At 36.4% G+C, this 15,724-nt stretch overlaps 1 protein-coding gene across 6 annotated transcripts in view; it reads left to right on the top strand.

Annotated features, from left to right (window-relative positions):
* LOC145983853 (prestin-like) overlaps positions 1-15,724 on the top strand; it is a 327,363-nt gene that overhangs the window by 265,423 nt on the left and 46,216 nt on the right. Inside the window, exon 18 of one of the 6 annotated variants that reach the window (XM_083116906.1) lies at positions 1,568-1,815. The exons of the other annotated variants lie outside the window; for them this stretch is intronic. Within the exon in view, the coding sequence (XP_082973032.1) occupies positions 1,568-1,704 (137 nt within the window). The 3' untranslated portion in view covers positions 1,705-1,815. Of the gene's footprint in view, positions 1-1,567; positions 1,816-15,724 lie in introns of those variants that run through there. 6 annotated transcript variants of the gene reach the window in all.

Raw genomic sequence — 15,724 nt, 5'->3', positions numbered from 1 at the left:
CAACTCTTATAACACAGGTTAGTGCTCGTTTTGCAATATTTATATAAATGTCTGCATATGTCCATAAAAATAAGCGGGCATTACAGGCCACAAATGTCGGCATCTCCGTCAGCACCGCCCGCCACGCTTCTCCCGATCTCTCAGCTGAAGATCGAAATGGACGCACGGTATATCAATAAGTACACAAATCCCACGGACACTATCTCAGTTTCTATGGGACTGCCATCTTTCTCCTTCCAATTACTTTAATAGCACTTTTAATCACTACCACTTTCATGAAGAAAATCACCCAAAAATCATGTTTAGTCCTCACTAGTATGTTGTTTGAATATTTAGCTCCAATACATCAACAGACAAAATGGCATACAAGTTACTGTATTCTTATTATATCTGATTTAAGAATAAAATTCGCTCACAGTGCATACCTTCACCTTATGACCATCATTCCTTTTGTTTTACTTTCTTCTTATTTTGTACATACTCAGATAACAGAATGATACTTCACTAGATTATACAGCAGCATTGTCCACAAAAATTAACAAGTTTATAAAAATCATAGCGTCCAGGCCTACGCAGCAACAAAGGTTTTCTGTTACCAAAAATGAAAGCTCTGTTTGAGCATGGTAAATTTGCATTTTGGCAAATTTCCATTTAATCTACTCTAAATACCTGAAATGTATTACATGTTTAGATCATACTTGACAATAAATAACCCTGACGGCAGTGGTTTTGATTTGATTTGATTTAGTTTATTTTACTTCACGTTTTGTGCCTCTTGGCTAATTTGCGAAGATGGGGATGAGTGATGAAATTGATGAATGGACATTCACAAACAACCAAGCCCGACCGGGATTCGAACCTGGGACCCTTGGCATCGCAGTGCGATGTGCTAACCACTCGGCCATAGGGTTAGGCCTGACGGCAGTGGTAAATGCACTGTTACCTTCTACCCACTGTTGGAGCAATATGCTGTTATTTCTTCTGTCCTTCGGTATTTATTGTCACTTTTGCAGCACACGCACACACTCACAGATTTACCAAGATGCCACATAAACCGCAGTGCTGCTGGAATTTGGAAATGTGACTCACACCTGAAAGGTCGTTGATTGATGAAAGGGTGAGTTTTCTCTATCTTCGCAAGCAGACCACCTGCAATGGTATAAGATGAGTTTTGGAATGTCCTTGACCCAACTAGTGTCCATGACTAGACAGAAGTAGGCTACATTTTAATGCTGACACAAAGAATGAGGAAAATGAAGAAGACAAACTTGAAACAAACAATTACATGAAAATTACTCCCAATATATGCAAATTATATGCACATTAAGCTAAAATATGCATTTATATGCACTATAAAACTTTATCAGAATAATCCACACCAAGTGAAATGGATAAATCCGTTGAGAGTATATGAATTTTCCTTAAGGAAAAAAAAAACATGCTAATATGCAAAAATCCGCCCCCTACTGATAATATATTATTTACATGTGACAGACCCCTTTAGCATGCAGTTTATTGAAACTAAATTAACTGGAGAAAATATTTTCATTACATGCTGTCTTTCTAGGTACTGGCACAACATATGAAACTTTGGACCAATGCAACTTTTTTAGTGATGAAAATACTCATCTTATGTTTCCAACAGTCCATGATGCTGTTTGTTACTCAGTTGAAGCCACTGTAACCAATACTACTGATCTATAAATATCAAAAAAACATTTGTGGTGCTATTCTCTTTCGTATCTTATGACCTAAAATTAGAAATGTTTATGTGGACATTAGAGTAAAATTGTTTTATGTACTAGTAGTAATGTACTAAAGAATAACTTTTTGTATTAATTAGTAATAAATTTATAGTCACTGCACTAAGTTTCAATGTTTTTCTTTTTACTTTATCATTCTAAACGTTCGCAATTTATTTTGTATGTCATAGTTACTGTGGAGTGGGTGTATTTCGGGCTTAGATGTTCTTGGGGTTGGGGGGGGAGGGCACCAGAAGACTACCCTCGTTTGTCCCAAAAGATGTCTCTGGTGTCGGGACCACTGCAAAGGATGGGAAGGAGGGAGTGGAGGGTATGTTTGATTTTCAGGAGGTGAGGGTGGTATTGGATGGTCAGAACTGGAGGATTGGTTTTGGATTGTTTGGTGTGGGTGTGGAAGGCGGTTCTGGTGATTTTTTGGTTGATGAGGGTGGAAGGGTAGCTGTGGTTGATTAGAGCTTGGTGCAGCCATAGGTTGTAGTTTAGATGGGATGAGTTGAGACGTTGGCCTCTTAAGAGCTAAGGAAAATTGTATGTCTTTTTGGTTGTGGTAGCGGTATATATGTATAATTTGTGTGTGTAGATTAAGATCCCCCCCCCCCCCAACACCAGTCTTCAATGATTTCGCACCCTGCAGTGTGCCAACCAACTACTCAATGGCACTCCCTAGAATTCTATATACTCTTTGCTCCACTTATGCTACTATTTCTATTTGCTAAGGAGAGGAGACTATGTTTGCTGAATTCTACACTGGGATCACATGGGCTTTGGGACTACGAAGGCGTCTGCCTTAAATTTTCTCAGTTTCCAATTTGGTTCAGTGTATGGTATTGTTATGCTGTTCTAATAAAATGTATGAGATTCATTCCATGCATGGTCTGCTATTTTTACCTATCTACTTCACCTTTTACATTTGTGCTGCTTATGTTCATCTATCCTCTTAACATGTTAAGATTCTCATCTGCATTCACACATTGTACATTGTAATGCATGTTTTCTATAGTTTGGGAGGAATTTTCTGGTTTAGTGTTTCATAATATGCTTCTTAGTGCAGTAGCGTACGCAGGATTTCATCAAGGGGGGTGTTATTTCGAAAGCTTTCTACAAATTCACATTACCATTGTTTTATCATACCTAAATTAATTAATAATTCTTATAATTAATTAATTAATTAGTTTAATTACTACTAATAATTACTACTAATGCAGCTGCTATTTATGAAAGAAATAGAACAAAATTACATTTCCTTTGTTTCTCTGTTACAAAATAATTCTCTAGTCAACGGTTATTTGTATATGATAAGCGAGACATTTTAAGTGTGAAGAAAATCCATAAAAACAAGCAAATATATTAAATTTATTGAAATAATCGAAATATGAAACTCATTCAAGGAGCTGCGCTGGTCTAGTGTGACAACTTCATGGGATATCCGGGTTCGATTCCCGGAATTGGTTGGAATTTATCCAGCCTTGTTTCCGCACCCAGCCTCATAAAAAAAGGCTGCCAGAGCATGGTGCTGATCACATCACCTGCAAAATAGTTCGAGATCTAGAATCTTTGGGGCCCACCACACCACTACGTGTGCCTTCATGGCACGGTGCTATATGCACGGGGGAATTTACATTACCTTTACCTATGGAACTCGCCCAGGATAATGATGAAGCGCGAGAATATATGTTGCTAAATTCCACTGAGTCTATGTTTTCGCTGAAAAGTAAGTTTCTAGACATTCCAACACATTTATCACTTCTAGGTGATTCACAAAGCACTTCTTCAACATTATTTAATGATGTGGATGTAGACTCGGCATCACTTCAGAGTTCACAAGGGGATGTGAAATCAGTACCGGGAAGAACGTTTTCCCAATAAGGTCGGCACACTGCGACGAAGCAAGGAATTTTCACAATAGTAGTTGTATTGATGATATTACCAGCTCGATAAAGTATGAACCCCCCTCTGGCAGATTTGCCTACACTTAAAACTAGCTCAACATGCCCATATGAGCTTTTTGCTCAAGTGTGGAACCCTGCCTAATCCAAGATTTTTGTAAAAATGCCCTCAAAAATTTCCTGAGAAAGTATGACCCCCCTCAGATTGATTTGCCTATACTTATAAAAGGCACTTCTGTGAGATTGTTGTCCATAAACTTGTCAAAAATATGCCCCTCTTGATATTTTTTTGGCCACACTTAAAACTAGGCCAAGATACACCCATATACACACCCACACCCACCCACACACACACATATTTACTTCCGGTTTAAGTTCAATTGGATACCAGGTTCAAATTTTATATTAAAACAATGCAATATGCAGAGACCCTCTAGAATTGCTCCGTGACTCTCTCATTTCTTACATCATAAACATATGATTTTTCACCTATAAGAATAGCACTACATATGGTGTCATCAGGTAATGCCTCATGGAATTCACAGATAATTTTAATATTTGTCCTGTCATTCACCACAACTTGTTTCCTTTTTGAAGTGTTGATTACAAACATGGGTCTCTGTGCTTTGAATTCATCTGGTGTGTAATACATGTCAGTATTGCCAGTAGTGACCCTTTTGAAAGCCGAAAATGCTTCATATAATTTAAGGAAATCATTCTTGGACATGTCTAAATTATAATTTTCTCTAGGAAAAACCTCATTTCTGCCATTTTTAAGATATATGTTCTTGATGTTGCAGCTATCAAATTTACTTGAATTTTTTTCCTGATTGTTGTGTCTTCCAGTCTGAAACAATACCACTACAAAATCAGGCATGTCGTATTGTATGCTGGAGAATGAATTTGTAGCATCAAACTCATAATATGTACCAGTTGCGGGCTTCTGTACACATTGATAAGTATAAAATTGTAGAGGAACCTGTGGATTTTTTATTATATCAGCTTTGTATTTAAGAGCATAACTGGCCTCATATTCAACAACAGGGATTCTTAACTCCATAGTCTGAATAATGCATTTGCCTGCATCTGGTAGGGTATTAGGCAGAGCTTCCCCTGTAGGGTTTAATGCACTGTACCTCATCAAAGCATTGTTATCATTTGCAGCTCTTCTAAATGTAATTCTTAACCCACCCTTCCACATAATTTCTTTGTAATCCGAGAAGAATCCTGGCAACAGGCGCATAGGGAACAGCACTGTGTGGTTTTTAGATAATATCTTATCACCAGCCTCAAATCCACCGATTTTGTAGTATGAAGCCTCGGTTTTGGATAATTTTAATGTGGCCAAAGCTGTGGAGGTAATGCCGGGATAATCCACTCTGTTTATAACAACGCCATGCTTTCTGATCTCAATTTCAGAGAATAGATGTGGCACAAAATTGTCTACAAGTCTTATATTTGTATTTGCCGGATAATCTGTTCCATCGAGCTTTACAACATCAAATTTGATGTATAGATCTGCTCTGTGGGGGTGTATAAATCCATCCCCTACATCAAGATCAACCTCAATTTCTGTGTTGGGTTGATTTAAATTTGCAAATGTCCTCCTGTTTGGGGGGAATGATTGTAGCTCATAACTCTCAATATTTTCCATTTTCTTCTTGTATGTATTTTTATTTAAATGTTAATCTCTATGATTGCAGTTGTTGTGGCTCCAGCAAAATCAACTAATTCTTCTTTTTCATTAGTGACCATCAATTCAATATTATCTATTCTATTATGACACACAGGAAAATATAATGTTGGGGATGGATTGTAGATGATGGGCTCCATGAATTCAGAATTAGGTTTGAATGTTGCAATAATGCCTGTTTGTTTGTGAGTGCCTATGCCATTTGATTTGGTGATCATACCCTCAGCCACATTACAGTGAATATTCAGAGTCTCTATGGCCAAGAATTTAGGTATATTCATAGCAGTGTGTTTGATGCCTGGTTCAAGTTTTGTGTTGTTCTCAAATCCTAACAGCTCTCCTATAGTACCCAGATCCACTGTTTCTGTAGCAGATACAATCTCTACTCTGTGAGTGACAGAATTTTGACTTAACACTACACCTCTGGGTAATTGAGCATTTAGAGTGGATAGATTATATTGCCCTGGAGTAATGACAATTTTTTCATCCCCAACTGCAATTGTGTTGTTGTGGTGTGTAATATTAGGGATTAAGTACATGCCATAAAATGCTCTGAGAGCTATTGTTTTGGGATACACTATGTCATCATGCAATTTAAGTTTCAATATTGAATTTTGGCTGGTGAGATGAAATACCCCCATGATGTTTTAAATACCACAAGGCTTTTTGAAAATCTTCAATTGATGGTTTATTTATTTGAGACATATATCTAAGAACTGATAAACACAAATGTCCACAATTAACATCTTTGAAATTTTGAACACGGGCATTATTGTAATAAAGATTAGCTGAATTTAGATATTTTATTAAATTTTCAGGTGGAGCACCTCCAAATGAATCAAACACAAATGCCTCATCTTTTAAATATTTAAGATAACAAATCCAGTGAGTACCCTGATTTTTGTACTTATCCAAATTAACAATGCCACACTCTTTGTTGAGTGGTTGTTCTGGTAAAGAATCAGACATGTACACACCTCTAAAATGTTTGATGCCCAGTGGCTTGATTAAAGCTTCAATATCTTGGTTTGTAAGCGGCTCTTGTTTTTTTTAAACTTATTCATGGCTCTCTTAACACCTTTGCCTTGTTTCTCAATGGCCAGGTTATGGCGCTTCAATTCATCTAATTCTGCCCTATTTTTCTTGGCATCTATTACTGTTTTTGCTATTGCAGCTGATCCCCCAGCCAAGCTCCCCACAGCCCCGAGAGCAGCTAAGATGGCAGGGATGGTAAATATAAATCCCCCCACATGTGATTTTTTTCTTGATTGCTGTAATTTTTTTAATTGGGGGGTACTAAGCAACAATTTCATACCAAGACCCTTTGCAATACAAGAATTTTTTTTCTTGCGCTGCTTTTTTGTTAAGAGACTGTCAATAGTTTTAAGAGATTTGAGACCTGCATAAGGTACTTGATACATAACACCCTTGGCCTTCATTGTAGGTTTATTATATACATATTCACAACCCCCACCCCAGTTTTTGTTTGGTGCTCATAGCTATGGTGGTTCCCAATGCTGCTATTTTTTCACTTAAAGAAGCATCTTTGCTTACAAATCTGCCAAATGCAGCCTCTTCTAATTTCTTGTCTGCAACATGTCTCTTGTCAAGATCAGAATGTGTGTTGTATGCTATGTCATGGTCTCTACAAGCAGCATCTAGGGGATTAACACCAGGATCCCCTCTGTTTAATCTATGATCCAATTTTGTACCGGGACCACAATATTGATAGCCTGGAATGTGTAGTTCAAATGGCAGCTTGTTTATAATGTCATTAACAAGGCCCCGACCCTCAGAAATATTCCAAAATTTAGGTGGTAGAGTGTTAATAATTTTTATAAGATATCCAATCCCTTTAGTGTCATTTACTATAAAATTAGACAATTTTGTGCTTATCATGTCCATAATTCCAACCTTTTCATTGTAAAAATTGTGGTTCCCAGCATTTTCCTCCCCAGCTATCACCAATAACCTATCTACAAGTTTCCTGACATCATCAACCCACACAAATTCTTTAGGCAGGGTGTTGTATTGTTTGATTCCACTGCCAGTCTTGATCTGTGACCATATGGGCTTGATTAAATTGTTGTATTTTGCTCCACTGCTAGACTTGACTCTTTTTTGTGTGGGATCATTGTTCTGGTATAGAGCATCTGATTTTATTAATATTTCTTTGTAATCCTCATAATCTTGATCTGTATAGCTGCCAGGTCTCTTCCTGGTCATGAGTTCCCATAATCCAGGTGTGCCGAGATACTTAACAAAAGCACCTTTTTCTCCAAGTCGAGATTCTGAATATACAATTATATCATCTCCCATAAATGTTACTCTGAAATTGCCAATTCTATGTATGATGCTACCATCAAGCTCTGTGTCAGCATATAAGCCAAAAACCTCATCTTTATTGTCTTTAGGTGTGGTTAAATATTTTTGAGCAAGAAGACCCAATTCAATAGGATCCTGACTAGCCTCAATTCTTCTAGGAGCAATAGGACTAGGTGTATGAATACTGGAAAGTGGGGTGAATGGATAATCTAATATGTTCCTAGCAGCTACAGGTACAAGCTCTGTGAGCAAATTTTGATTTTGCTCTGTAACAGTTTTGATATTTTTACCTAAATTATTAATAGCATCAATTACAGGCTGTTCTGTTTGTTTGTGTTTTTCATAAATTCCACGGTTCTCTGATTTCCATCCCTTAAATCTTTTTACAAGATAATCTCTTAACTTAAGATCATCAATGATTGGCCTTTTCATGGTTATTTATTTATGTTTCAATGTCTAGAAAATTGTTGATTTTATTTCTGTATTTGCCACTATTGGGTTTTCTTGTCATATCAATTGTGACAAACCCATAACTGTCCTGGTTCCAGCACCTACTGCAAAACTTGGAAAAATCATTGTAGCTCAAGTCCCCACCTACATATTCATCATGTATGTGTTTGAGGTTGGTATGATCTTGATGAAACACACATATAAAATTGCTGTTGTCCCGGATCAGTTGCTTCGGTATTTTTGAAAAAGTCTGTGCCAGGTAGAAACAATCTATGTTTTTGTGTCGGCCCTGTGTAAAGAAATTTCTAACCTTGTTTTGATTATCCAGTATAATGTCATCAAACACAACAACAGAATTATCGAGACATTCATCAAGTGGCTTAACATCTGGTTCAAAAGTGGCAATATCCAATCCATCATATAGCTTCATCAGCTGCTGATATTTTAATTGTTCCAAGCTCTTAGAGAAGATATACAAGTGCCTGTTTTTCCAGTCTAACCAGTTGGGTGCCAATAAAAAATTATCAACCATTAGTGTAGTTTTACCACAAGCAGATGGCCCAACAATAAGACACCTAATATTATCAGGTAGCAATTTGCCATTTCTCTTATTTTGTTGTTCAGGTTCTGGCAGCCTTTTTATAACATCCCAGGTGCTCATATTATTATTTTGTTTGCATCGATCCAGCTGTGTTCTGGAAGTCCTAGCCATTTGACAAGTAACTTGTTGCCTTTTCTGCGGATAATTTTTTCTATGAGATATGTGTCAGGCTGTTTAGTTTTGCTGAGCTCTTGTTCATAGAACCTGCCTTTGAGAATTTCTCCTCGGTGATCCTTTATTATATATGTGTTAAGGGTCCCAGGTTTAACTTGAACCACTGTAAATAATTCAGTGCTCCAGTTTCTTGTAAAGCCTCTCTTGAATAAGTGCTTATATTTGCTGATTCTTACTTGATCACCCACCTTGTATTTGGCCTTTCTTATTGTTGGCTGATATTTAGGATAATAAACAGTCCTGATCAATTTTTGCTCATCAGATGAAGTTACTTCAGAGGGTTTCATGTTGATTGTGGAATGGACAGAATTGTTATATTTTTGTAGAAGTTCTGGAAGAATATTAATCCATTTATAATTACCTTGAAGTGTAAATTGTTTATACATAAGATTTTTTAAGGTTCTGTTGAATCTCTCTACAATTGAGGCCTTGAGATCACTGTAACTCGAATAATGTTTAATTGCCTGGCTTTTAATAAATTGTTGAAAAACTGAATTATAAAATTCTTTGCCATTATCTGTTTGCAAATAGCGCGGTGATCTTCCACTCTGATTGATGATTGTTCTAAAAGCTTCTTTAACACATTTTCCAGTCTTGGATTTGAGTGGCACAGCCCAGGCAAATTTTGAAAATGTGTCTATTACAGTGAGTAGATACTTGTAGCTCTTGTTGATTTTGTCTAAGTTTTTCAACTGTCCACTTGCCATTTCAATCAAGTCGCTTTGCCATAAATCATCTATGCCCTTTGTGACTACTGGGAGTCTCTTAAAATTATGTCTGGCTTGTCTGTGTAATTCATCAACAATAATTTCTCTAGACATAATATGAAAACAAGAATATTGCAACTATAGGGTGTTCAGCAGCTGATACTACAGGATTTTCTAAATACAGTTTGTCCCCTATTTGTATTTTAAATTCCAGAGAGCCATCATCTTCAACATAGGCTGTTTCTAATGTATTGGGGTCTGTAAAATCCTCCAATTCTACACTGGTGATTTTTGGTGTGCCTGTGGCTGAAGCCAATATTTGATCTTGATTGGTCTCAATGTGCCCCCAACAAAAAATTGGTAATAAAATTGTGCAGGGGACAGCATATATATTTTGCCACCTGGTGTAAATGGAGAATCATATTCTTTGTTGGGGATGCTGTACAATTCAAGAATTACTGTATGTTTTGGATTCTCGATTATGCCTGTTATTTCTTTTTCTGCTGTGAGCAATCTCCTTGTTACAGATTCAAGGTGCTCATTGATGGTCCTAACAACATCATCATGGCCTGGCTTGATCTTTATGTCCACAACAAGTTTCTTGTATTGTTGCACAATTTCTTGGAGCTGGGTGGCAAAAACAGACAGAGCATTTGCTTGATTGGATTCCATGGTCCCTAGCTGTTGCTTGATATTAGCTACAATTTGTTGCAAATTTTCAACAACTGCCAATTTTGAATTTTGAGCAGTAAGATCATGGACCTGTCTTCTGATATCCTCAAACAGGGCATGCAATTCATTAATATGTTGATTGGTTGGTAGAGTGGCCACTGCCTGAGTGAGATGTTTGATCTCTGCCTGGATATTCTTGATATCTTCTGATTTCAATATCCTATTCACTGCCCTCTTAATATTTTTAAGTTCCTGTGATGTGGGCAGATTTGATACTGTATTTTGTAAAAATTCAAGTGCCAATTTCACATTGTTTAATTCAGAAGCATCAGCCACATTTTGCATAGCATTTTGGAGCAGGGTTATATCTGCCTGAGAGGGTGTTGATTGTTGTAAAATTTCAAGCTTTGTTTGGATATCATCAATCAAGTGATGAAAATGAGATAGTTCAGATTCAGTGTTGAGGTTTTCAAGCTTTGTGATTTGTTGCTGGACACTGACAAGGGTATCTACAATCCCAGGCAATCTGGATTCTAGTACATTTGCCAAATCACTTTGCACTGCTGCTATTGTACCTTCAAGATGGGTTATGGAACTTTGAATTTTTCCAAAATCTTCATATGTTTCAAGTTGCAGCTTAATATTTGCTACACTCCGAGTTATTGCACTTAAAGCATCAGAAGAGGGCAAATTGTTCATAAAATTTTCAAGTGTCTCAATTTTTTCTTTAACCTCGGCTATGGCATTGTTCAGAGGGTCCAGATTAGGTATTTGGAGTGATTGAATCTGTTCTTTTAGAGTGGAAATCACTAGATCAAAATCTTCTTGTGATTTTATGCTTTTGACAATTGTTTGGAGTTGTGTCTGGACATTATTTATCTGCTCTTCTAATTGTTGTTTCAATTGCTCAGAGTTGTTAGCCTGGGTCTTAAATTTGGCTTGAAGAGCTGCAACAGCTTCTTCCAAACTTTGAAAATTATCTAATGTGGCCAAATCAGTATATTTCTGAAGCAGCAATTTGAGTTCAGAATCAATTTTAAGAAGAGGGTCCATGCATTGTGATTGTAAATTTGTAATTTCTAATTGAAGACTGGCATTGAGTGTAGTTTGTAAAGCTTGTAAATCACTTCTTAATTTCTTGACTCTGACATCATGCATCAAAATCTCATCACTGTGATCTTCATGTCTTGTGTGGCCAAAAATATCATTAGGCATTTTGTTTAGTAGTTATTTATTATAGAATATCTGATTCTTAATTCTATAAAAAAGGGTATAAGCTTGTCATAAGATCCAGGGACCTCAATATATAAGCAGTCACCAGCAGAAACAGTATAAACAGTGCCAGAAACCATGTTTGAGTGCTTAATTCTATAAATATTTCTCCCTACTGAAATTTTAACATCACCCTCAGGGGTTGTAATAAATTGCAATTGCCCACCTACAGGTAATTGGTAATGATTTAAATTATTGTTAAATATGTACAATATTTTGCCTGTTTCATCATCAATATCTGTAAGTATGCTGTTCAGATGAATAATTAACAAGCCACTCAGTTTAGACAGCATATCAGAAGAGGGTTGTGGTGTTGGCAGGTCCATAATACCTTGTTTTTTAAACCCAAATAAGTTCATAGGCATGTTTATTTATTTCAAATCATGCTCTGTGCTTGTGCATTGTTTGCCATTTTTCAAATCACAATGACCCCATGGTAAAGTATGAATGCCACATGATAAAATGCATCTCTTATCATCATGTGGGTCCAGAGCCACTTTTCTTACAACATTTGAAGTCAATAAGTGATCCACACTCTGAATTCTGGATTCTGATGTTTTGATTAAATTCTGGGATTTGATGCAATTTTCATAATCTTCAAATTCAAGCTCTTTGTCAACAGTCACTCTGCCAATACCCTTGGCTTTTTTGACAACAGCACTACATGTTTTAAAACTATACATCTTGGCACTTAACCCAGCAAATACCACAATAACATCACCAAGTGTCTCATCTTTTAACTTGCCAGGCACCTTTTTGTTGTGGGGTTGAATATTCAAATGACCTGGCAATTCACTGGTGTCAAAATATTTAAACAATTCAGGCTGGGAAATATCTTGATAAACATCTTCTGTTTGAATATCAAGAACAAAACTATCCGTGTCCATGTACATCAATTTTACACGATCCTTATAAAAAGGTTTCAACACATCATAATACAATATTAACATATGTAATTTGGCCAATTCCAATATTGTAGCCCCTACATAAATAGGTTTATCAAACTTAATTTTTGTTTTTTTCATGTTGAAAAGTGCCATATTTTCATCATAAATTCTTCTATAATTGAAATTAGGCTTTGCAACCAATTTTTTGCTCAGGCTGGGGTCAGTAATTATTTTAACATCGGTATGTTTTCTGACATTTTCAATTGTTTTGCCATACACAGAATTGACCATCAATTTAAACAAGGATTTATCAAATTGGCTCTTTGCAGATGTTCGAAGCTCTGTATTTGTATTAATATATGATTTCAACCATTTTGAGTGCCTGAACCTTAAGACTTTGCCAAGTTTGGTCACTTGGACACCATGTTTCATCAGGAACTGGAGGTTTTTGTAATATATGACATAGCCTTGTTTTGGATCCAGTGTCATCATGAGCTTCTTCTGTTTAGAGCCAGGTGAGCACTGAACCTCAGGAATTGGGGGCAGATCAGAAAATTTATTGTGCAAATCATCAGGAATTGTCAGATCAACTTCTAAGAAGAGGCCATAGTCACTGTCATCAAAGTCCTGAAGATCCTCAATATTGAAATCTTCAACCCATTCAAGCCCTGCATATGGCAGTTTTTGCATCATGGCATGACCATAGAGGCTGTTTGCATCTACATACAGTATATAATTTGATGGCCGTGCTGGATCATAATCAGGCATATATTTGTTATTTGCTCTGGCATATCTCTGAGAACATTGCACCATCCCCCCTCTTATACCTTTCTCCATAAACAGATACTTATTTTGATCTTGGATCAGATCCAATGGCATTTTAGTGTTTAAAAACATTGCAGCCCATGCTAGGCCCGGGGCACTGTAAAAATACACTGGGTCCAGTTTATAATTTTGCATAGAAGATTTTCTGAATGCCTGCAATATATCAGCTAAGAGGGTCACATCAAGTTTCAAATATGCCATGTGATAATCACCAAATGTCTGGCATTTTAAATTGTTCCACACCAATTGGGCATGGTGATAATCATCATCAGTGATTCCAGATCCTCTGATTTTGCTGTAAAACTCTTGTTGAGGTGGCAGAGAACACTCATCAAATTTAGAAAAATCTGTAACATAATCATATGGATATACACCCTTCCGCCTAATTAATTTCAGGTCCTGATTTGGAAACAAGGCACATGTGATTTTGAATTGATCATCAGATAATTGAGTGGCCAGTGTAGCCAGGCTAGCCGATAAAATTCTGTAAGAATCAAGAAATCTTATGTGAATAGGAACACCATTAACTTTAATTATTTTGCTAATAGCAATATATTTCTCATCATTTTCAGCTAAAATATTTAAATTCTGCTTGTCAAACCCCTCATATCTGATCAGATGATGGAAATCATAATTGGATGCTCCATGGCAAAATATGGGGACAAATTTTGGTCTCTTGATCTTAATATTACAGCTATTACACAGGGCCATTTTGAATTTACCATCTGTATGAGAATGGTGATGTACCTTGATATTTGTATCTGAAAATTCAGAATCACATACCGGGCATTTTTCTGCATTGTTGAAATCTTCAATCTGTTTCTCTGTTAAAGGCAACATGGGTTTTGATTTTAATAAAATATTAGATGCTATGTCATGGCACTCATTTTCTATTTTATGTGCAAATATTTTGATGGCATCTGGCCCCATGTATGAATATTCTTTACTAACAACACCATCCTGTACAACCACATAATAAAAGCTGGAAGGTTCATGTAGCTGGTATGGTGTAATTGAAGATTCTTCAGGATCTGGATTGCAGAATGCAAAAGATTTGAGGATTGATTCAAAATCACAGACAATATATACTGGGTGTTCCAACAAGGCTTCAAACTTTTTGAATTTGCAATTTTCACTTGGATTAGGCATCACCATATGAACAGGTTTATGGTTCCCACAGTATTTCAGATGCTCAATTAACTTGTTTTTTGCAATTTCTGCATTTTCTTCCCGAACCCTATTTACCATTTTTTGACCATCAAATACAGTTAAACATCTTCTGCACAACTTAAATATTCTATTAGATTTGTCTAGTTGTGTTCTCACTAAAGCTTCAAGATTATGTATCAGAGTGTAATGATATGTGCCATCCCCTTCAATTAAGAGCAGATCAATTGGAATAGCAGATTCATCATCAATTGTACTGATTCTGAGAGGTTCTATCGGACAATTGCCACGGCCAGTGGAACAAATAAATACATTAATAGATAATTGTTTGCCATTGATATGTCTGGCCTTTTTTTCAAATTTATCAATATTCTGAACAGACATTGGATATTCTAAACCCTCCATTGCATCGTCAAAATCATGTTCATGTTGTTTGTAATAACTTATTCTCTGAGGATTTCTTGAAACTGGATACAAAGCAGCTAAAATACACCACAAAAAGCATTTCTGGTCGGTATTTTCAATATTAACCACGGCTTGTTTGTCTTTAATATTGGCAGGTAATGGCAGATATGTAGATCCTTGTAATGGGCTGAATTCAGAAATATTAACATATAACTTGTGTGGAGAGCCGCATAGGCTCCATCCAGACTCTTTTGCCGCAAATTCAGAGTGTTTAATATTTAATTGATCTATCAATCTGCTTATTATTTTGTCTGAATTTGCATTTGAATATACCAGTACAGTTTCTGTTATGTGGGGCTGTGTAAATTTTGTGCCATTTGGCTTCTTATATTGTGTATACAATTTGAGGGACAGCTTATAAGAACCATTTTGTGCATTAAGAATTGCCTGCAGATCAGAATTTATACTGTTCAAAAAATTCTCAATGCCACATCTTGGCTCTGATACAAACCGGTAATCCCTAAGTTGGGCATTAAAACTGCTATGGATAGGTTCATAGCGTGGCTGCTTTGCTGCTCTGGCATTAAGAGGTGCTTCATGCTTTCTTTTCAGACCAGATGTGGATGGTTGTGGGGGCAATGTTGATGACTGTGCAGAGCAAGTATCTCTATGTTTATATGTGAAATATTCCATGCTATATTTTCTATTGCATTTGGGGCATATTTTTGTGGGAGTTCTGTATTTCTCCGGGTTACAAATCTTTTGGTGCTTAGCCCAATTGGGGCTGGATATATTTTTTTTGCATTGATTACAATGTTTTTGATTTGGCATTTTTGTTGTTGTTTATTATATACAATTTCTTGGGATTCAAATCAAAACTTTATACTGAATAAAAAA

This window comes from Lepisma saccharinum, chromosome 2, assembly GCF_977018435.1.
Source record: "Lepisma saccharinum chromosome 2, izLepSacc3.1, whole genome shotgun sequence".
Lineage (NCBI taxonomy): Eukaryota > Metazoa > Arthropoda > Insecta > Zygentoma > Lepismatidae > Lepisma > Lepisma saccharinum.
Note: the sequence above shows the minus strand (reverse complement) of the source record. Positions and strands in the feature narration are given on the sequence as shown.